This window comes from Onychomys torridus, chromosome 13 (assembly GCF_903995425.1).
Source record: "Onychomys torridus chromosome 13, mOncTor1.1, whole genome shotgun sequence".
Classification (NCBI taxonomy): domain Eukaryota; kingdom Metazoa; phylum Chordata; class Mammalia; order Rodentia; family Cricetidae; genus Onychomys; species Onychomys torridus.
The window spans coordinates 51,536,408-51,560,101 of NC_050455.1; the positions used below are offsets into that span (position 1 = coordinate 51,536,408).

General features: G+C 42.2%; 1 protein-coding gene across 3 annotated transcripts in view; it reads right to left on the reverse strand.

Annotated features, from left to right (window-relative positions):
- The window catches only part of Piezo2 (piezo type mechanosensitive ion channel component 2), a 376,725-nt gene that overhangs the window by 140,310 nt on the left and 212,721 nt on the right, over positions 1–23,694 (reverse strand). For all 3 annotated transcript variants that reach the window (XM_036205320.1, XM_036205319.1, XM_036205318.1), the window contains exon 5: positions 6,017–6,179. In XM_036205320.1, coding sequence (XP_036061213.1) covers positions 6,017–6,179 — 163 coding nt within the window. The remainder of the gene's footprint in view (positions 1–6,016; positions 6,180–23,694) is intronic.

Sequence of the window (23,694 nt, forward strand, 5' to 3'; positions counted from 1 at the left end):
CTGGGGAACATCAGACCAAGGGCTTGCCAGGTTCCACCTCAGACTCAGTGCGTTAGAATCTGGAAGTTCCTGGCAGGGACGATCAAAGGCCCCCTCACAGCAATTCTAGACAGCCATCTTGGCTTCATATCCTGGCTGTTTGGGAGCTACTGGCAAGGATATTTGACAGTACAAACTTTTTTTTTTTTTAAGATTCCATTCTCTGCAAAATACATTGAAGAAATGTGTCTCTGGTACTTCCTCAGATTCCACTGAAATCTTAATGCCCAAACCTGAGCTGCAGCTGCAGCTGAGCCCCTTCATCTCTGTGGTGAAAAGCATGCTTTCAAAAGCATTTCTATGGATGTCTATCAAAGTCACATGGAATAAGCCAAAAGGCCTGAGAGCCAAAGGGAACATTTCCCCAAGTGTCACCCTTGTTTATGCATTATTTACTTTTTAAAGTTAACAATTTATCTTAACAAAATGGGTTCATCCCACAGAGGAATCCAGAGATGGGAGGGGAAAATGCTTGGACTCATTGCAGAGGACAAATAATCTCCCCTGTCACAGCAAGGAGAGAGGCAAGGGCAGAGAGGCTGGAGTGCCATCACGTATGCTGTATCCGTCTATGTCAGTGGCAGCACTTGACACATAAGGCTTTTTATTCTGTTGCTGGCCTTGCTCTGGGACCATTATTTTCCCACTTAATAAGAGCAGTGTAAGTCTCCTATCTCATTTGGAAAGTGGGTGCAGATGTTGCTTGCGACCCTCTCCAAAGAGCTCTGGCAGTTTACTCAAGATAGAAGGGCATCTGAGGCACAGGACAGGGATCAGTCGGGTAGCAGAGGATCTGTGGGAGTCTACAGATAGTTCTGCTCCTGAGACTCAGTACCTCTGGAACATTTCTGACACTGGGAGAGAAAGATTTCCAGGTTAAACTACCAAGTTAGAGAGGGCAATGGCCTCTAAGAATGACATGACATCATTTGAGAGAGAAATGAACAACAGAGATGGAATAAATCTGATTGGCCATTTATTTTAAAGGGATTTTCCTTTAAGATATCACTTACTAGAGCACCCTAAAACTAAACCAGTCTTTAGATACAGAGATGGGAATCCTTCCACACACACCATGAGAACCACTCGGTGTATCTTCAGTGTCTGATATTATTACTGACAACCTTGCCTATTCCCTCTTCTGGGGATCTGCTAAGCATAAATGCAAACCCCAGGGCACTGAGAGATGACGGCAGAAGCAGCACTTTGAAGATACATGATTCCTTCTTGGAACCCATAGAACAACATGTGGTCTAAAATGCAAACCAGGTAAACATCGTTTGGTCTTAGTTATGAGTGTGTCATAAGGCCAAGCAGGGCTGGGCTTGCTTTGCAACCAACAGATTTCCTTTAGTTCCCATCTGTACACACACACACACACATACACACACACACACACACCCTCCTCATCCTCAGTGCCTCCATCCATCCACCTGTCTATCCATTCCTTATTCTACCAAGCACCTTGTTACCATGCCCGGTGTTATGAATGGCATGGGATGCAGCAGAGAACCTGCTATGAGATACTCAGTAGTTACGCGTGCGTGTGTGCATGTGCGTGCGTGCGTGCGTGTGTGTGTGTGTGTGTGTGTGTGTGTTTGTTATGTGTGTGTCAGGGGGAACCAGGTAGATAAAACTTTATAAAATTGGAATATAAGATCATGAGCATGAGCGTAATGAGAGGAAAGAGGATACACTGCCTGAGACATCTAGTGGACGTGATTAGAAAGAACCAATTCTTGAGGAGCGAAACAGAAGGCAAAAACCAATGCAATGCTTGCTGGATATTATTCATACAACATGCTGGCACACAGTAAAGGGTATTACAGGTGAACGTGATTTTGGGACAAGCAGCTTCATCGTCAACCCCAGCAGAGCAATCATTCAAGAGAGACTGCTTACATCTAGGTCCATCCCACCATGAGTCAAAGCCCTAAGTATGGGAAGACACAAGTCTGCGCAACCAGTTCTGGCCCGAGGCTTGCCTCGGGTGCTTGGCTCCCCCTGCCTTATGCTCTGGACCAGTCTGCCCAAGCTTCCGTGTGATCATGCCATACTCTGAGGCTCAGAGGATGGAGACTTTCCCAAATTCCTGAATGTGTCCTTCAGGAGCTGTGAAAAGAGTCTCCTGCTGTACCACCAGGAGCAGCAACATTGCGTGTCTGGGACAGCCACAGACAGAACATTTCTCTCACTACAAGTCACCAGGTGTGAGGTTTGCAGGTGCCTGGGCAGCTGCCCAACTTCTTGCCATTCAGAACAGCTCCACGTGGCAAATGTCTGCTAGAAAACCCAGGGTCCAGGAAATTTAATACCAGTGACTTTGGATTAAATCTCAGGTTAGAAATGAGCAAATGCCAAGTGTCTAATTAGAAGGTGCCAGAAGAATGATTGATTTCTCCTATTCTTTGTTTCTTGCTCTGGAAAAAAAAAAAAAAAAGCATGCTCCAAACTTCACAGCCTTTTAGTGAAAGCACAGCTCTGGTGATCATTCTGTCTGCCAAAACTCTAGTGCCACGGTAGCCTGAGGAATGACGGGTGCTAGAAAGCAAAGCACAGGTTTTGAGTTTAGGGATGTATTTACAAAACGCATCACAGGAGCTAAGAGACACACCCTAAATTTTCAGCAGCTTTTACTGGGATATAATTTTCCTTCCTTCCTTCCTTCCTTCCTTCCTTCCTTCCTTCCTTCCTTCCTTCCTTCCTTCCTTCCTTCTTTCCTTCCTTCCTTCCTTTTCTCCTTCCTTTTTGAGACAAGGTCTCATGTAGCTGAGGCTGGCCTTGAACCCCTCCTGATCCTCCTGCCTCCACCTCCCAAGTGCTGGTATTACAGGCATGCCCCATCACACATGCCTGACTGGAATATTCATTTATACTCTATACATTTTATTTATTAAATATGCCTACACAGGCCGAATTATGATTGCACTTTCTATTTGGAAAAGCTTCCGTCAGAGCATTACTTGGAAAATATTATTTACTTAAAAGCGGGGTCTCAAACCTCATGAAAGATGGAGTAATAGTTATAAGTACAGAGATAAACAGGTAGGTGTATTTTAGTGATGCCATATCCTGTCTCATTGCACAGGTAAGCTTTTCTATACAATTTGCTTTTCATGATGCAACTCTTACTTTTTAAGATTCCAGAGTGAGAATCTTTCTCCCAATGCTGATTGGCAGTTCTGCTTTTGAATAAAAATGAACACACAAACAAGATCTCAGACACCTCCCCCCCCCCAGGGCGCCTTTCCTGCATGTGAGGAGTATGACCTCTAAGCCAGGCCCAGATAACACACCACACCCCCACTTCCCCAGCAATCTCTTAGGAGAACTCCTGGATGGGTGAATGCTTCCAAATAGCAAATATCAGCCTCATCAGTGGATCAAGAAAGGCCTAACTGCTTCTTGGAAACGGGCTGTGTTTGAAAAGGAATTCTCCCAGGCACCAGGAGATTAATCTCACCATTTCTCCACTGAGAAAAATAAGGAAAGAACAACACCAGCAAGCACTGTTCTTCCACATCTTCAGAACTAAACATTTTAGAGTGCAAAACCCAAGATTTGGAAGTAGCAGGAAGTATGCAGGGCCCTTCAGAAGTGAAATAAATTTCTCTGCTTACTTTGGCTATGTGTTCCAATTCCTCTCAGACTGACTCCAGATTGTCAAATCAGAAGTATTTCCCTGATGGTGAATTCTGCAGGATTTACTCACCACCCTTCCCCCGGCCTACCCACTTGGCTGGAATGTGCAAAGAGAATGAACATTAATATCTGAAATAGTACCAAACAAATTCAACTGAAATAGAAAAGAACCCCCTAATAATTGATACAAGTAGTATTCTCTTAAGGGTTGTTTGTGATACCCACTGTGTTATCTTTGAATAAAAGGGTATACATATGTCTTGTGTATCTATTCATCTATTCAAATCAATTTCAAACAGGACAAAGTTGTCACAGGTGTAAGTGTGAAAATGGGGTGAGACCAGGATGGAAGTGTAACCTTAGAATTAATATGAGGGTTTGTCTTAGTCTCTCTTCTTTATCAGAGGTACCCTACCCCTAACTACAGGCTGCCCCTGCATTGATGGCTGCATGTGTTTCTCGTTCTACAGAAATGGCATGTGCTAATGACTTTTAAACTCAGCCATGTTGAGTTATTAGTGTCACAGAAAGATTTTTTTTTCCCACTGAGTAGGGTTGGTTGATTTAGCACCTTGAATATTAGGCTTCTGTAATTGTCAAATCAGAAAACAAAATAGGGAAAGGAAGCAGTAACTTATTAAGCAACCCCAAAATTACGTATACATTGTGCTATGTGCTACTGATTTGACAGTTGTAACAAATACATAATGTATCACTAATATTTTTGGTGCTACTGATTGAGCCCAGGGTCTCAGACATGGTAAGCACATTCTTGTCTACTGAGCTGTACCTCAAGTCTACTAATCCCACTTTATAAAGACAGTAATTGTCTCCAGTATTACTCAGCCAGTGTGTGTCAGCCTCCATGCCTGCTCTCAAAGACCAGTAGCCAACAAATACCCCTTAGGCCCCATGTACAGTGGGAGAGCACCAAAACACAGTCTTGTCTTTAGAGACAACAATAAAGAAAATCCTAAATGTGCAAAATTTCAGTTAATGGTCTTACTGCCACAAACTAGGACACTTTTGGCCAATGATTATTTAATCAAAATGTTTTCAAAACTGTAAACATTCTGAAATAATAGTGCAATATAAAAACATACCCTATCAACATTCCCTCTTAAGATCATACCATCAACAGAAAGAAAAATGTTTCCAAATTATTATCCAGTTTTGGGTTTCTTTAATAGCCACTCTGCTGTAATTACTTTTTATACTTTGTATCATTTTTTTTGCCCTAAAATATCAGAATATCGATTGCCTATCTTTAATTCATAAGATTTTAGGCATAATATAAGTTCTAATTTTCATGTTATAGAATTATATTTGCTCCATAGTGTTTTGCTTTGACACAGTACTTGTGGCATTTTTCTGCTTATCTGTGAAGTAGATAAACACTTCACCATATTCGAGGATTCTCCTTCTTTGATGCATGCATGTGTTGTGAAACTTCCTGCCAGAGTTTACGACTAAACCACCTGGTAGATGCCGTGTGTCAAGTGTACAAATCAAGTACTTCCGAGTAGCTCTCTTCTTTGGAAGTTTGATCTTTTTCTCTTAAAATGTCAACTACTTCTTTAAATTGGTGCCACCGCCGGGACAACATGCAGTCTTGAGAACATGGCTGTGCTCTGGTGTGGGGCAGGAGAGAGTGTGGTGGGGTCTGTGGCATGCATCCACCCGAGACACAACCTCTAACTTGCTCCTCATCTAACAGGTGCTCCTGAAACTTCATTCGTTACATATATTTTTAAACACCCTCTTACTTTTCTAGCTAAAATCTGTTCCCCTTCTGGAGCACTATTAAATTGCTTGACTCAAATATTCTGGGCTAACACAAAAAGTTGGAGGGTAAAGTACACAGTGACACAGCCACACCTCAGGGTGAAGCCCCATGGGCTGGAAAGTTCAGAGGGTGGGGTAATTAGCACCACTTGTCTTCAAAAGTTTCTGTGTACTGCTTCTCAAAATATTCTGTAATAGTGAGCTTTGGAGCAAGTGGGTTATAGTGCTGGGGACAAGCTTTCAGGCTTGGCCATCTGATACAACACTAAGGCCCAGTGAGGCCAGATGGTCAGCTGAGGTGAGGAACGCTCAAGCAGGCTGCTCCTAATTCCACTGTGAGGCCCTCAGGAAAGACACATCACCTGTGTCCTCATCACCAAGGTGTGGGTGTGAGTGTCTGCCCAGCAATATCACCCAGGCTGCTCTGTACAGCGACAATGCTCATTTGGGCCTCACTCACAAGGGAGCCTCACAGCTCTCTGCATATGGACTCCACAGTCTCAGACAGGAGGTCCTGGGGCTTGAAGAAGATGCCAACAGTCACACTTACCAATTCTTCATTTTCACAATCAGGATTAAATTGGGCTACTTCTTCCGTGTCTGGTTTCTTAACAATGTTTCTGCAGACCAGCCAGATGGTCAGGCTTGCAATGAACATCCCGATGTCAGGCACAAACACCCTGATGCCATTGCCAGCATCAGCTCCCTTCAAGCTATGGAGGGAAGAAGATGGAGGGAGTTAGCTCGAATCTGTATGGTTAAACATCTTACTGCACACTTCAGTCTTCTTAGGGATTTAGAATCAGAGGTGCTCATATCTGCCTAATGGTCACCAGAATGCTCTGCACTGAACTGAGAGTCTTCTCAAATCTACTGAAGTGTGGGCAGACCCCAAAGCTTCCTGAGGCTTTTAGAGCTACAAAGAGTCAAGGAGCTTTGGTGGTACAGTCAACCCAAATGGACCCCTCCAAGCATGCAAATAAACCACACTGATGTTACATTTGTGCACCATGATGCCTTTGTTAGTTATTGGGATGAAGCCACTTAAAACCAATATGCAACAACTGCTGGAAGACAGTGTAATATAAATACAAGTCAAAGCTGGAGGGAAAATAGAAGAAACACCCCACGAATCTTCTTAATCCAAAATCTTATAATTATTTTTGGGCTTAACCGATTTTTGTCTTCCACATTGCTCCAAGAAAGGTTGATCTAGTGTGTTTATTTATTTATTTTTAATCACAGAGAAATGATGTTCAACAGAGAAGGAGGAGATTTAGGGTCAAGCCCAAGCCTGACAAGAGGCAGCTGCTTTGCAAATTCCCACAATCCCCTACTCTTTTTCTGTGCCAAAGACATTACACCACTTGCCTTCCTTATCACATTTCAATGAAATGAGATACTAGGTCGTGACTTCAGAAAAATAAACATGGACACATATGTATCAAATAATTGTGGATTTGGTTTTGAAAAATATAAAACTCCTCTTCACTGAAGTCTTCTATTTTGAGACACAATATTAACTAGTATTTATAACTCTTCACGCTTACACAGCATGTGTGGTCATAACTGAGATTCTGAAATGAATAGGCTGTAGATATGAGGAGAAGGGGCTTCAGTTGGAAGAGGAGGAAGAGTCAGTCCAGGAGGGCCATCCAGATGCTATGACCTTGGCACATGTCCAAGGGCAGTGAATACAGGACTAGAAAGTGGTATACTGAGATGCTGGCTCACCTGGCCAGCATATGCTTCAGCTAAAATGTGTCTAGAAAAGCCCACACTGTTCTGTAAAACATGTGAGGTCAACAGCCACTGACAAACTCGCCAAGCTCCCTGCCAGGTTAGCCTTCCAGTGGAATGGACGGTAAGAGCAACATACTCCCATCACTATGCAAGCATGACACATATTAGACTAGGAGCACATCCTACTGTGTTCTGATCACCCAACTGTCAAGGGATAAAGTATGTAAGGAGAACTAATGAAATGATAGATCTCCAAGAGGAGAGCCAGTGAGTTACACACAGACAAGCCGAGACACTGTCAATGGAGCAAGTAGGATGTTCACTGGAGTCATTAAAAGTGGAAGTTTCCCCCAACTTGGCCATCTTGATCCCTCATGTTCTCACCCCCCATCCCTTCCAGTCTACACCCTCCCAGTTTACTCAGGAGATCTTAACCATTTCCCTTTCCTGGGGTGATCCGTGTGTGTCCCTCTTAGGGTCCCCCTCTTTACCTAACTTCTCTTCTTGACAGTTGCGTAGCTTGATCTGTTTGTGAGTCCCCTAGCAGTGAGACCAGGATTTATCCTGGGTACATGAACTGGATTTTTAGAGCCCATTCCCCAGAGTGGGAGGATGCCTCGATCCGCCTTGATGCAGCGGGGAGGGGCTTGGTCCTGCCCCAACTTGGTTTGCCAACCTGTGTTGACTACCCAAGGGAGGCCTTACCCGCTATGAGAAGTGGATGGGGAGGAAGGGGGAACTGTGGTTGGTATGTAAAATGAAAAAACTCTTAAATAAAAAAAGTAGAAGTTTCAAAGGCAAATTAGGTCTTTGAAGACATTAATTAGAGACAAAACTTCATCAGAAACACGAAGCAAAAAGTAAGCTGATGGATTTGCACATTGCATAATGGTATATGTGATTCAAATATCCATCCCTTGATAGGCACAGGAGACTGCTCCGTGTTCCATTGGATGTTTGTGGATATCCCAATCCGTGAATTCCAGTCTCCTATGTTAAACTATGTGGTATTTGCATATAACCCACACATCTTTACAGACATCCTGTTTACATAAGTTAGTGAGATGAATGCACATATGTCAAGAAAATGTTAGCCTAAACCATGCTTTTTCCAGGGTACGTGCCAATGATACATTTTGTGTATGAAAATGACTATTTAGTTCACCATCTTAAATAGCAAAGTATTTCCTTTCTAATATTTTTAGGATCACAGTGATCTCATTTCTTCATTGAGAATTATGCCTCTGAAAAAGGAATTTTAAAAAGTTGCCAATTGAGACTAATCTTCATAAACAGTAGGGCAAATTAAATTATGGTATATTCAGAAAATGTACTATAAAACCATCAGTGAATGCAAATGTCTACATCTATGAGTCTGAATATGTCTCACAAATAAAATGGTGGTCAAAAAAGGTATAGCAGGTGTACAAAATGCAAAGTGTTTAGACATTCATGACAAGCAGGTTAGACTGAGTGATGAGTGAGTATTTTAAGGTCTTAAACCTGTTATAAACTGTGGTGGACAGAAAAGCCTATCTTCAGGCTGTGTGTGGTGGCATATGCCTTTAATCCAAATGCTCTGGAGGCAGAGACAGTGGGATCTGTGAATCTGTGGCCAGCCTGATCCTACATAATGATAGGTAGGGCTATTAGGACCATATAGTGGTCCAAGTTTTTCTTTAGGCATTTCTTTAATGTACTGTGTTATTTCTGCTGCTGAGAACTCTCAGTGGAGACATCTGGAAGACATTCAGTTGGCTTCTTTGACTTGGAAGGTTAATGATCAACTTACATCTTAATGAGCATGATGACATTTGATCTGACTGACTGTCGAATCAGATTCCACTCTCCTGTGCACACCCAGAGAAAAAGCCATCGGCTTTATTTTCTTACTTCATAAAATGACTTTTTAAGGTCTTCCTAACTGTAAGGTGTGCTTTGACTATGAAAACCCAAAAGGAAGAAGAAAGGAAACATAGACAGGAACAGAAGAGACAGAAGAGAAGTCTAATTCCAGCATCCAGGGAAGGGCCCCCTACAGAGACAATCAGGGGTGATCAGGGTGGGGCTGTGGCTCACTGTGAGGACTTACTGAACACTGTGCCACGCCCTGGGTTCCATCTCTGACAGAGAAAACAACCCCACAAAGATCAATTCCAATCCACACAACTCTTCTCAGGGGAGCAAATCCTCTTGTACAGGCCTAGCAGAAAGGTCAAGTGCAAGTGAATTGTGGTAACACAATTAAAATACCACATGGCCATCCATTAAATGAATGAGAGCTTACCAAAATGCTTTCACATAGTTTTCTGGTGGTTTCTGAAACTCACATACTATGAATTGTTAGTGTCCCATTGTTTACCTCTGTATGATATGTACCACCACATGTGCCACCACTGAGGGGGTTTCAATGACATCAAAGCAATGAGGTGAATGCAGATATAATTACAAAAACCTACAAACCTGATTCCTGCTCCTGCATACACACACACACACACACACACACACACACACACACACACACACACACATTCTGTTTTTTAATTTAATATTCATCTCCCCACAACCAAGTCACATGTAGTAGAATGATGTATTTGATGTGAGTGGGGAAAATTCTTAAATTAGATTTACAATTCCTTTCAGTATTCAAGTAAAGTAAAGGGCTTCTATAATTAATGATTCATTTTTAAAAGGCAAGGATCGCTTTTGTTGCTGTGAAATGGAAACTAAGCCCTTTTCTCCTACTAAGGTAACAGTCAAGCTCAGGGCTCTAATTATTACAGGGGATACTTTGTGTCGCAATCCCCCCATCAGTTCCTGGATTTGTATACTATAAAGCTACAAGGTTACTTAAACATTTCAATCCTCTCAGCTCTGTCACAATTCCACCGTGAGGACACTTCATTCTTACACCAGCAAGCTGCTGGAATGTCACAGGTCATTTCGGAAGCCTCTGTTCAAAGGAGCTGGTTCCTCATCGGGGGAGGCTGATGCAGGGCTCAGAGCATGGCTGCTTGTTTGTTTTTGTGAGTGCTGCTCTTCTGGACTATGCTGGAGCTTGCCATCTCAATGGCCCTGAGAACATTATCCTAGACCACTTCTAGCTTCACAGGAACCCTGTGAGAGCAGCTCATCATACAGACTGGTAATCACTGTGTAGCAAGTATGTTTCCAGGTGTGACCAGCAGTGCACATTTAGCAGCACATGACTGCTACTGACAAATTCAAACTTGCATACTCCCTTTGCCCTGTGTCTCTCTTGGTAAGATCCCAAACCATGCCCTGGGACCAGCATCACCAACTCAGAGCCCGCTCTAGTGCCCTAGGCCCTATCTCAGGACTCGCTCCATATCTGTATCCTCCAGCTAACCTCACAGTTTCTCTGAACTGTCTCCTCCCTGGAGACTCTTTGACATCTTTTATCAGTGACTGATAAAACTGTCACTTTTATCAATGATTGTCTAACTGGTGAAGATGCCGGGCCCATTGGAGAGGGGTTTGTTAGGACAATGCTGATGGTAAGCAGAAAGATCAGTCTTAGGGTTGGAGAGATGGTACAATGTCAGGAACACTGGCGGATCTTCCCAAGGACCTGGGTTTGATTCCCAGCCCCCACATGGTGGCTCACAACCTCCTGCAACTTCAGTTCCAGGGGATATGCTTCTTTCTTCTGGCCTCTGTGGGCACCAGGCATGCACAAAATGCACAGACATACAAGCAGGCCAAACATCCACACAAGTAAAACAAAAAATACTGAAAAAGAAATTACAAATAACAAATCTCAATCATTCAAACACACTAGTAATAAACACATTGTCATCTCAGATATCCCCCTTTTCTTAGACTGGTACATTGACCATCTTGGAAAAGAAGAAATTAATTTCGTTGAGATACACAGTGGGTGGGGAGCAGCAGCAGGGGAGGGCATTTATTCTCCTTCTAAACCCTGGGCCAGAAAAACTAAGAGTCTTTCTGTGTGACTCCAATATAACAATGAATAAAACAATCAGCATAAACTTTGGAATACAAGACCTTAAAATGAACCCGATTCCTGCTGAATTAACTCAACAAATGTGTGCGAATGTCTGCTACATTATGAGATTTTTGGCAGGCCCTGCACTGACAGTGTGGAGGAAGACACTTGCTTTCCCAGACCAGGGGAGGCTGAGAGCGATGCTTAAAAGGTGCAGGAAGTGTGTGTGTGTGTGTGTGTAGTGTACTGTAGTGTTTGTGCAGGTGGTCTGGGGGCAACATCAAATGTTACCTATATCATGTCCACCTTATTTTTTTGAGACAGCGTCTCTCATTTAATTAACCCAGAGCTTGCCATTTAGTTACATCCCTGGAAACAGGCCCTCAGGATCCACTCGTCTCAGCCACCACACCATCATTACTGGGGTGACAGATGTGTATTGTTGCACCCAGCTTCCACAAGGTTACTGGAGATCCAAATTCAGGTCTTTATAATTACATATTTTTAAAACATGTAAACTAAACGTGTTGTATTAGATCAAGACACAGAGTGTACTTCTTGGAGTAGTCATAGTTAAAAAAAAAAAAAAGTAAGTTTGAAAGACATTCTCTGGGGAAACATTCCTAATAGGTGGAAGGCCCTGGAGGGAAGACATGAAGATAATACAACATCCATGTTCAAATTTCTAAGAACTAGATGTTTTTCGTAAGGCATACTTCTCAAATCTCCAAAGGCATGTGTTATGAGTATGATGTAGCATGGGAGGTAGACATCAGGATATTGTTTTCTCTCTCAAGCACATGGAGAGGACATGCATACTGACCGAAACAGTCTCCCCTAAACCGGCAGGTGACTTTGGTTCAGGTCTGATTTGCCATCAAAAATAAGGACAATTCTTCTAGTTTTCATTTGAATTTTGAACTTGCAGATGAAGAATATCAAAATCTGTACCTAAGTTAATTATAACTAATGAATAATACGCTGTAAAAATATAATTGATTCTGGTAAAGGAATAAAACAGTAGTCTATGACCGAAAAAATCCCTGATGTTTTAATTGTCAAGGTTAGAAAAGGGCGGCACTGAATAATACAGAAATCACTGTGTTGTTAAGGAAAATATAGGTTGGTTATTTGTTTCACACTAATAACAAATGGCAGGTAGCATTAGCATGTTACTCATAATCTATAGATAATCATTATCCTAAGTGATAAAATCTAATGCCATTTGGTAAACAGATATTATGCTTGTCTTCTTGTCTAGATTCCCATTACAACTAAGAACTGATAATGGTCCTGCTTATACTAGCAAACACTTTAAGGAAGCTTGCAATTTATGGAATATTAATCGCATTTCTAGAATCCTCTATAATCCACAGGGTCAAGCTTTTGTGAAATGACAAGATCAAACAATTAAATTACAAATTTCAAAAATAAAAAGGTCATATACACCCACCTAAATCTCTATATACTAAGCTATATTTAGTCATGCTTTCTTTTAATTTTTTTCACTTTAAAGGATAAGGCTTCTTCTTCAGCCCCAAAGCAAGCATTTTTTCCCCTAAAAGAGACACAGCCAAAAGTTTATGTTCAACAGAAAGACCTAGAAACTAGTCAATGAAAATATTCAAGTGTTTTTATGTCAGGATGAGGTTATGATCATCTCCTTCCATGAAATAAACGAAGTCCCAGGTGGCTCCCACTATGATGCATCTGACCAGGACATCATCCCAGAAACCACTGGACAAATGGAGTGACTGAAGCCGGATGGCAAACCCATCAAGAAGAGATGTTCCCAAAAGGAAGAATAAGCTGATGACTTATGGAGACATTAAGATTTTAACTCATTAAGCCAAGACCTCAGGTAGATAATGAGGACACTATACTACTCGTCCAAAAATGATGCTGTTGGATCTACTGACTATATTACATGTTAATTCTCAGCAGTTAATGCAGAATCCAAATGATGTTTGTGGGGCTGGAGGCGGCAGATAAAAGGCACATCTGTAATAGGACACAGTATGATGTTGTTTTGGCATGCTAAGGATTGTTTTATCCTTTGGGACCGACTGTCTGAACAAAAGATGATACACAAATATTAGTCACATGAATGGAGGATTATTTGGTTGGACTAATCTATCGGATCAATCCAAATGTTATGATGCAGATTTTAGCATGAGTACTCTTTAGATAGTTGAAACCGTAGTTGTATGAAGATGAAGACAGGAATATCTGATGTATTGCTTACTAAAGTCTATCCCACATAAGCCTTTATAACCCACAGGAAGGACAGTATAAGTAGCATCCCCGCCCCCAAAAAAGGCCTGTTCCAAAGGCAGCTGTTTACTAGAGGGAAGGGGATGATTATAAGTACAATTATACTAAGGATGGCTATTTAAAGCACAAACAGCGTGATTTTAAAAAATACCACTGACAGAAATATTGGGAGAAGCCCTGTGAGTATGGGTGCAGATAGACTCTACTGCATCCTGTTATTTGTATAGAATGCACATGAGCAGCTCCTATGCCATACAAATTTCTTTTGAAAATCTCAGGAATAGACAGATGTCCTCTAAATACATAAAAGATTGTTCTTGTTGACTACCCTGCACCAAATGAAGCTGAAGTTATTTTCTAAATCACTGGCAACAGACAGCATAATTCCAATGGTTGCTGCCACAATGGCTTTTGTTTTTGCAGTCCCAGGAGGGATTACTGGACTACAAAGAGAGATTTCAAAAATGGCCTGTATGATTAGTAAAACTAGCAATATTACAGAAAAAAAAATATTAGCAGAAGTAAATCAAGGCGTGGGCAAATTTTACATAATAGTGCTACTACAGATCATTTGTTCCTCAAGCACGATCTTGGATGTCAACAGTTTCCTGGCATGTATTGCTTTAACATGTCAGATCTCTCTCATACTACTGATGGTCCAATTGATGATCTGCATCAAAAGTAATACAAAATGCCTCAAGTGAACTTTGAAAGGCCATCATGGTCAGGATGGCTTTCCCGTTTCTTTGGTTCTCTGCTAGCCCTTCTTATAATTCTGTTATGCCTGCTTATGGTAATTAGATTAGCCATGCAGGCAATGCATTCAATCTTGGACTCTATTAGAGACACAATTTTCTCTTTAAAAACTAAGAAGCAGGGAGATGTGAGAGACATGGAGGCCTTTGTGCTCACAGACAGGTACTAGGGGAACCTGGAACAGAAAGTGAAGACAAAGGTTTGTCCTTCAAGAGAAGGAATGAAGAGCCTGTTTTCCAACCAGAAGGCTGGAGTGGACATGCTTTCTAGCCTGATGACCTCTGTGCAAGCTGAGTAGCTGCAGATTTTCCAGTGCCAGACCCTCCTCCAGTCACTTCTCCTGAACTTATTTTTCTCAGTCAATCTATAGGAGCTGTCTTTATGGAAGGTGTCACGTGTACTTTAGAAAGAGTTTCATTGTAATCACACCTGCTTTATATTTAGCTTACTTTGCTACTCCAGGAGATCTGGGTGTGCTTTGTTGTGCATGTGGGGCTGAGTTAAGTTAATCATCACAAGAATACTTTTAGCCAGATTGTTCTGTGTTTAAATATGCCTTTAAAAAAACCACTCAGGTTTAGACTCCAGAAGATTAAAGCAACATTGGCTCCTGAGTTGTTCCGGGTCAGAGAGCTCCCCTGCCACAAACACATATACTTTCAGGAAACGTTGTCATTTCCAGGGAATCTGTGCAGATCTTCCTGAGCTTCCCAGGGAAGCCTCAAAATACTAGTTTGTGAAGGAATGTAAAGGTCAAAGTTCATTATTCTGTTCACAGGAGAGCAGAGCAAAACAGCAAAGCCACCAAAACCAAACTCTGGTGAGTGCTTCAGAGGGAAGGAGAAAGTCACCCAGAAGGGATAAGAAGGAAGAGGAAGAAAAGCCCCTGAGACAAGGCGGAAATGAAAAGTGAATGAACAAGAACAGCCCAAACCTAACAAGGCCTCAGTAGAAATGGGAGCTCTTAGACAGACCTAAGCTGTGTTGTAAACCTGTTGAAAATAACATTGGAATTTTAGAAAGCATAGGAATAGCTTTATCGCCACAGTGAAAAAGTCACTTGTCAAAAAGAAATAAAGCCCAGAGGCCCGGAAGCCTTCCCCAACATCTCAACAGAAGCTGCTGCTGGCTCTCCCTGGGGATTTCCCTACTCACAAAGTTTATGCCTAGGATAAAATTAACAATGCTGGATGCAGTGGGAACGGCTGCTTTTGTGAATCATTTTACTTGGAATTCTGGGAAATTAAGTTTTAATAGTGCAAGGTCAATGGCAAAAGGACTGAATTATGGGTTTTGTGGTATTGAGAGGCTTTTTTTTTCTAAACAAGTGTTTGTTATTATCATAAATTCATAAAAGATAAGCACTCCTAGAATGAGTCAGGGCCATTGCATTCATGTGCCTTTATCTTTGAACCCAGTTTATTTCCAAGATGGTGATATCTGCTTTAGCTGGGCCACATTTCCCAGCCACATTCTTCCTCACACAGGTTAAACATGCCCACCTTGAGAATCACTCTTGCAGCCCCTGCATACCTATCTCTTCCCCAGTGAAAGCAGGAACCTTCCCAGTTCACCAAGATGCAAACCACTTCCTGAGTTCTGTCCCTTGATCCCACCCAACTCTGCTTTGTCTTTAGAGTCCTTAGTGATTTCAGCTCAATGGTGGGTCCCCTGCCTTGTCGTCTTACACGCCCCTAATAGTACAGTGGGTTTCTCTGGATTCCCTGAGAGTCAGGACGTGAACTACTGCTTCTGCATGGTTGCCTCTCACCTCAGATGGCTTTTGCTGGCTCAGAAACATGTGTCCCTGAGGTGTGTTTATGGACCATGGGCTACAGGTTCCTTCTGGCTTGATGGGCAGGGCAAGTCAGTGACAGGGCGGCAGGAGACACTGCTGCTTGGTGCCATTCAGAAGCAGGCAGGGCAGCGGAGCAGCACAGCTGTGGGACTGATTGTGGCAATGCCTACCTCAAGCAGAGGAGACTAGATCTCAGCACTCTTGCACTGGGAATGAGTAGACTCCGTTGCCCTGTAGACTTCTCCCCTAAGTTCTAGGCAACAAATAGAATTGGTTTTGCTATTTGTATTCTCCTACCCTACCCCTCTCCGCCATAAATGGATAACTGTGAAAACATGCCAACATCCCTCCCAGGCAAAAGCAATAAACACTCTAACTGTATGTCCCAGGAAGAGTGAATGAGCCAAACAAGAGAAGCATGAACACTGCCTACCAACATTTTTCTTTAAGAAGTTAAACACCTGGGTTTTTATTTTTGTTTGGTTGGAGTTTTGTTTTTCGAGATAGGGTTTCTCTGTGTAGTTTTGCACCTTTCCTGGAACTCACTCTGTAGACCAGGCTGGCCTCGAACTCACAGAGATCCGCCTGCCTCTGCCTCCCAAGTGCTGGGATTAAAGGCGTGTGCCACTACTGCCCAGCTAAACACCTGTTTTATGAAAGTGCTGATGACCGTCCAGCAGCCTGGGGCAAAGCCCGAGCTCTCAATTTCACATCTCTGAGGGCCAAGGTTTTCTCATTCTCCTTGCATTGTGGTCTGTGTCCATTAGTGTTCCGATGCAAAAATGTTAGTAAATTCATTGCAATTGCCTTCTACTCCATGTGGAATTCGATTATCTTTGTGGAGTTCTAAGTAGAAAAATTTAACTGGTCAGAACAGAGTGCAGAGGATTTCAAACCCAAGTATTTCTCATGAGGGTTCCAGTGAAAACAATCTTTTCTCCCTTTATGGCAAGCAGATCAGTATGTTCATCTGGCACAACCCCTTTGCAGCTGTGAGAGGCTCGGCTGTGTCTCAGTTCAATGCTTACCTTCCCTGTGCCACTGGCATGTGTACCTACCAGTGTTTCCCATCTGCTCCCTGAACGCTGCCCTCCCAGGCCTCTTACTACTCACAGGGCAGATAAGATAGGAGATTTGGCTTAGGGCTCTACTCTGCTGGGTGCATGTCCTGAGGGGAGCAGGCTACAAAAGGACTTTGTTCTGTTGCTTCCCAATGCTCCCCAGTGATGAGGATCATCAGTCTGCAAAACCCCAAATCCAAAGTGTTCAAGCTTCTACAACTTTGTGAGTCAACAGAGATCTAAGTGAAAAAGTAAAAGCTTGCTTCATGCATGATATTATATATAGAAAGATATCCTACAAAGCTACCTACAGGGTTACGTGTATGTAGAACATGAATGGACTTCAGATTAAGATTGGAAAGCAACACTAAGATTGGGTGCAATCTTCAAGCTATTTCATTATGTATATAAAAATATTTCAATTTTTTTAAATGCTTAAGGATTAAACATGTGTGGTCTGAAGCACTTTGACTATGGGGAGATTTCTTGAACCCTAAGATTCTTATGTGAAAATTTAAAAATACTAAATATCGCTGCCTCCTCCTTCAACAACAGATGCCAAAGCCTTTGCTGCTAGAATAAGATTGATGGTTTGTTAGCTTCTAGTAACTCTAGTAACATTTTAAAAAGGAAAATGTATAGCTCCCAGAATTATACTAAGAAGTTTACAGGGAAACATAGCCTGTTACCAACAGATTATAATTCTTTCACATGATATCCCTAAAATGAGAACAACTCTTTATGCAATAAAACAATTTAAATATTCATTTCTTTTTTTGGGGGGGGGGCTGAGGATCGAACCCAGGGCCTTGCACTTGCGAGGCAAGTGCTCTACCACTGAGCTAAATCCCCAGCCTTCATTTCTTTTCATTAAAAATGATTACTTGGCCTTAAAATCCTCCATAGACTGTGGGTGCAGCTTGCCGGTAGGGCAGTTGGCTAGCACGTATAAAACCTGACTTAAACCCCAGTACCACCCAAATTGATCAATCAATCAATAAATTATGAAATTTGTAGGTAAATGGACGGACCTGGAAAATATTATATTGAGTGAGGTAACCCAGACCCAGAAAGACAAATGTTGCATGGTCTCTTGCATCATCAATCTTCACTCCAAATCCTTAGATGTGAATATGCAAGATGGACCAACCACAGAAAGCATCAGAGTGTAAGGGGATCAAAGTTGGGAGTTGGGTGGAGACAGCAGGATACAGTTTATGTGAAGTGGGAAATGGAATAATGGAGAGGGGCCTCCAACTGGGGAGGAAGAGGGACATGATACTGAAGGAGGAGTGTAATTGTTTTTTTTCCCCTTTGCTCTTTGAGTGCCCCCCACTCAGCTCCCAAATAAATACAGACTTATTATTACTTATAATTGCCCAGCTTTAGCTTAGCTTATTTCTAACCAGCTTTTCTAAATTGAATTATCCTCTATCTCTTCCTTCATATTTTGCTTCTCGGCTTTTTACCTTTCTTACTTCTGTATATCTTACTTTCATTCTTTCTCAGTGGCTGGATGTGTGGCTGGGTAGCTGGCCTCTGGCATCCTTTCTCCATCTCCTCTTTCTTCTATTTTTTCCACTATCTATTCTCTCTGCCTGCCAGCACCATCTATCCTTTCTCCTGCTTAGCTATCGGTCGTTCAGCTCTTTATTAGACCAATCAGGTGTTTTAGGCAGGCAAAGTAACACAGCTTCACAGAGTTAAACAAATGCAACATAAAAGAATGCAACACATCTTTGCATCATTAAAAAACTATTCCACAGCATAAATGAATGTAACACTCCATAAATTAATATTCCACAACAAAGGAGGAACAAGGAACAAATAATACCAAGGCTGTTTGATAAAGCCTCAAAGAATGTTATTTTATATTTATCTAAAATTATACATAGTGCATATGTGTGTGTTTATATATGTATATATACACTCAAACACACATATCTTGAAGGAAGTTAAGCCACATGCATTAACAATGCTCCCCACAAGAACTATAGATTAACAAACAAACAAAAAAACAGAAGAAGGCACATAAGAAACCTCCTTTTAAATGACTGGTCAGGCAGTTCAAGTGACTTCCAAAACAGTATAGATTATAGATAAAGCTCCTGGTTGCTTCTCAAGAATTGGGGGTAGGTTCTTATTGCTGAAGACACCACACACATAGGACACAGGACTTGGATGATCTGAGCTGGATCCGATCTGAAAGTCTCTTTCCTGTGATCTAGCTTCTGAGTTCCAGAAACTACTATGCAGAATGCCTAGAGAGGGAAGCAAGTGAACAGTCCTACTCAGCAATGACATCTACAAACCATGGCAAGTACCAGCATGGCAAGATATGCGTAAAGGTGTAACAGTGGTACTCACATGTTGGTGGCAACCAATAGCTACCTAACTGGATTTAAAGCAAATAGGAGGGAAGTTATGCCTGGTACTGGAAACCTACCCTGTTTTGGGGGGAAGTGGGATCATAGACCTTGGAAAAGAATCTACTACCAGCATAATTTGCTAGACCAGAATAATTCCTTAACCAAATGGTCAATCAGTCAAACCCTCTATCTTCTTTTTTGTTGTCATTTTGTTTTGTTTTTGAGACAGAATTTCTCTGTTTAACAGCCCTAGCTGTCTTGGAACTTGCTTTGTAGACCAGGCTGGCCTCGAACTCACAGAGGTCCACTTGACTCTGACTCCCAAGTGCTGGAATTAAAGGTGTGTATCACCACCACCCAGCTCAAATCTTCCATCTTTAAAGATTATAACTGGTATGGATGATGTTCCTTGAGATTTATCCAAACTCCACACATACTTCTGAGTACTAAAATAGTCTAGTTTATAGGTTGTTTTATATGTCCTTTGTATCATGATATTTCACAAAGCACTTATGCAGGAGGTAACAACTTTATTTAAAAGAAGTATGCATAAAGTAAAATCAGTTTTGATAAAAATCACGTAGACACACAAAACAGAGTTGTTTCTGAAAGACTTCAAGGATGAGCTGATACAAGGATTATGTTACAATATGGTATGAAGGCTGCGTGCTTGAGGCAGAAACTAGGATGAGAAGAGATAGAGGAAGAGCAGGAAGTGCTAAATGGAGGAGAATTTACTGGAGAAACGGGCAGAGGGCCTTGAATTAAAATTAGACTAGCTGTAGAAAGCAGAGGAAGCCCTAAGTGAATGAAGTCCCAAGTGAATGTGTATGTTGACACAAGTCAACCATGTCAAGGACCCCAGAGTCCCAGAAGGATGGAAAGATAAAAAAGCCTTCTCCTCAGAGGTGAAGCTCATGGGGAAATGGCAAATCCTTCCCTTCTGGTCCATATATGGGTGTTGACCGCATATGCAGAAATGTTATCATAACTTTCTCCCTCCTGGATGTCTACAGCCCGAAGACTGCTCCCATACAGAGACTGCATGCCTACTCAGATTAGCTCAATTCGTCCCCATGTCCATCTGGATACCATAAGCCCTTTGTTTACTGGTGGGTAAGCAATAACCCTGCCTCTGTGATTCAGCTGTGTGCAACAACCCCGCCTCTCTGTTCACTCGTTACAATAAACAGGCTGAGCTGGGTGGCGGGAGCCAAAGCAAAAATCATGGGATCCCTGCTTTCTGTCTGTTTCTGTCCTGTCTTCATTGCCTCACTGCCCAAATCAGGTCTGTTCCTGGAGCCAGGCTTGACTCTGCAAATGGAGACTTGGAATTAATTCCACAGGCAAGTGGAACAACCCACTTACAGCGGCATTTCAGTTTTCCTTTTTAAAAGGAATGAGATGAGGGACATTCCCTCTTGAGCAAGGAAAGGCTACATGATGTTTCCAGGGAAGAATGGCCTGGTCCTATGTGGTAATAATAAGAACAGGTGTGTAGAAAGAAGGGCTCATGAGCTGGAGTCCTTCAGACATAGGAGAGTGTTCTCCCCCAAGAATGATAAGCAGCATAGAGCAGGAGTGATGGCCATGGTGGGTAGGAGGTATGCCAACCCCACACTCTGGGACTCCTGCCTGGTGAAGTTTCCTTGAGTCTTTTAACCACTGAGAGAGCAGGAGCTGCGGTGGACAGCAGAGGAGACAGAAAGGAAACACAATGTTTAGTAGTCATGGAAGGTCTTTCTGTCTCCTCTACCCACTCCCTATGGCAGGAAGCCACACGGCCACAGGTCTGATGATGTAATTGTTGGTTAGGTAGTCTGTGTACATTTAGGAAGGTTTATATGAAAGTGTGAGTATGTGTCTGAGTGACTTACTTTCTGAAAGTTCAAACTGAGGTCTTAAGTTTGTGCACTACAATGTATAAAACGAAACTTTCATCTACATCAAGGTGGGTATTTCTTGTCTTGTCTCTCTGAGGAGCCTCTGGAGAGGAAACTCATGAACTTCAAATCTCCTTATTACTTTAATCATGCCTACAAAGTCAGGAGGGGTGGCCTGGACTAGAACTTAGCCGTATAGTTTATAAGCCAACAATGATTTTCACACAGAGGTGTGCAGTACAGCCCTTTCTGTTAAATACTTCATCCTCTTAGCTGTCTTTCAATAAAAATGAAAATCTCTGTTGTAATGAAAGCACTTGTTGGAGTGACTGGACTGTCTTAACCTAACTTCACGATGTTTTTATTTGTGAGTTCATTACAAAAAAATGTTGGCCTTCTGGAAGAAGGGCCTCTAAATTCTTTCATACGGTGAGTATATAAACATTCCCAAAAAGCTTAGTAACCTATTTTAAAATGAGAAAAGTTGTCAAAGTAGGGGGCTAGGCCAATGGTTCAGTGGGTAAGAAGACTTCTGTGCAAGCGTGGGGACCTATCAAAAGCCCCAGCAGGCAGGTATAGTATGGTGGGTGGGTGGGGATGAAGTGAGGCAAGCAAATCTTGAGAGCTCCACCATCCAGCATCCTAACTGAAGCATTGAGCTTGTTATTTTAGTGGGAGACTCTGTTCAGGAAATATGAGAGAGAGAAAGGGAGGGAGAGAGAGAGAGGGAGGGGGAAAGAGAATGTTCTGCTCTGTTTTGTGTATATGTGTCCATCTCTGAGTTTGTGTGGAGGGGTGTGGTATGGGTATGTTTGTGTGTTGAATTTACACTTGTGAACTGTTGAGTTTTACCTAGAGCTCTAGTTTCCAGCTTGTGAAGTAATCAACTTGACTTCCACTCATCCCAGCACTGGTATCACTTAATTGGCATCTGGGAAAATGATCTGTGTTTCTTTTAGGAAAAAAAAAAATGTAATCCTTAATTAAAACTTTTCTTTCAAAACATGACTGAAAGAAAGCATTTCCTGGTTTGTAAGCTCTATCTTTATCAGACTGGGTCATTGTAGCTCAGGGTCCTGGAGGCAATAAATGGCAATAGTCAGAACTAAAGGCGGTTCCGAGTGTTTACATTGGCACCATGATCTGACCTGGAGATACCCTCGTGGTGGCTTAGGTTTCACTAGTAGTGTGAACAGACAAGCTGTAGAACATATCCCTGAGGGAGTTCAAGTCTGGGTGTTAGCAGCGTGCTGGAAAACATGAGATGGCAAACCATGCTGTGTGATGCAGGCTAGAACTGAGGCGTGGGATCCATGAAAGGAGTACAAATTTGAAAGTACTTTATTTTTCTCAGTGGCTATCTCTCAATTCTTGGGTCTAAGCATCTGTATTGAAGAACATGCCATGAAGCCATCCTTAGGGCCTGCATTTTCATTATTTCTAAATACTGTGCATAACATCAGCTGAAGAAATGATGTTAAATTCTATCACCCAGTTACTAAGTCGTGAAGTTGGAGGATAAAAACTTTTAAATTTGGCCTTAAATTCTCAAAGGACTTACTCCTTCTCCAAAGGCAAATCTGATAGTAACTAAAATGTATTGAGAAGGGCGAATTCCATGAAAGCCAGGGCCCATGTGAATGACCCTAATAATTATTTAAAATGTCACTTGTTTATCAAACATCTATTTGATGTTCCTTATTTCCCTATCCTGTGGCTAGAACAAAGGGCTGCCAGGTGACAAGGGGAATTTTTCCCAGGAAGCTTGGGATAATGCTAAGACTCAAAAGCAAGGAGGGACTATATGGTACACACATCACTATAAAAACATCAAACATTGTTGGATCCTAGAGGCAGACAGGCAGTGCTGGAAAACAGGAGAGGAACATTTCAGAGAGTTCTGACAGGAAGTGGATGGGCATGAATGACTGGAGTGTTTCTGAGAAAATCATAAAATAGGGCTGGAAAAATGGCAGAGAATGAGAGTATCAGTCGGCTCTCTACGACCATAAGAAGACACAGGGGACAGGCTACCTCATAAACAGAAAACATGTTTAGTTTTAGGGATGCAAAGTCCAAACCTGAGTGGCCCTGCTGGCTTGTCCCCCGTCAAGTGCCTAGTGGTATTCAACAACATCATGGCAGATGGTGATGACAGGACTACATGGAAAAGGCCCTTCAGAAAGCTAGAGGGGCACACTGGGATAGACTCTGACTGTGTTATAATCTGCTGTCTCCAGAAGTACCTTGGCCCTTCTTGAAGATAGCACCTATTACCACCTACTAATATAGCCAACCTGGAAGCCCAGGCCTCCAACACATGGACCTTTTGGAGACCCTCAAACTAGATCTGAACCACACAGTAAGGTAA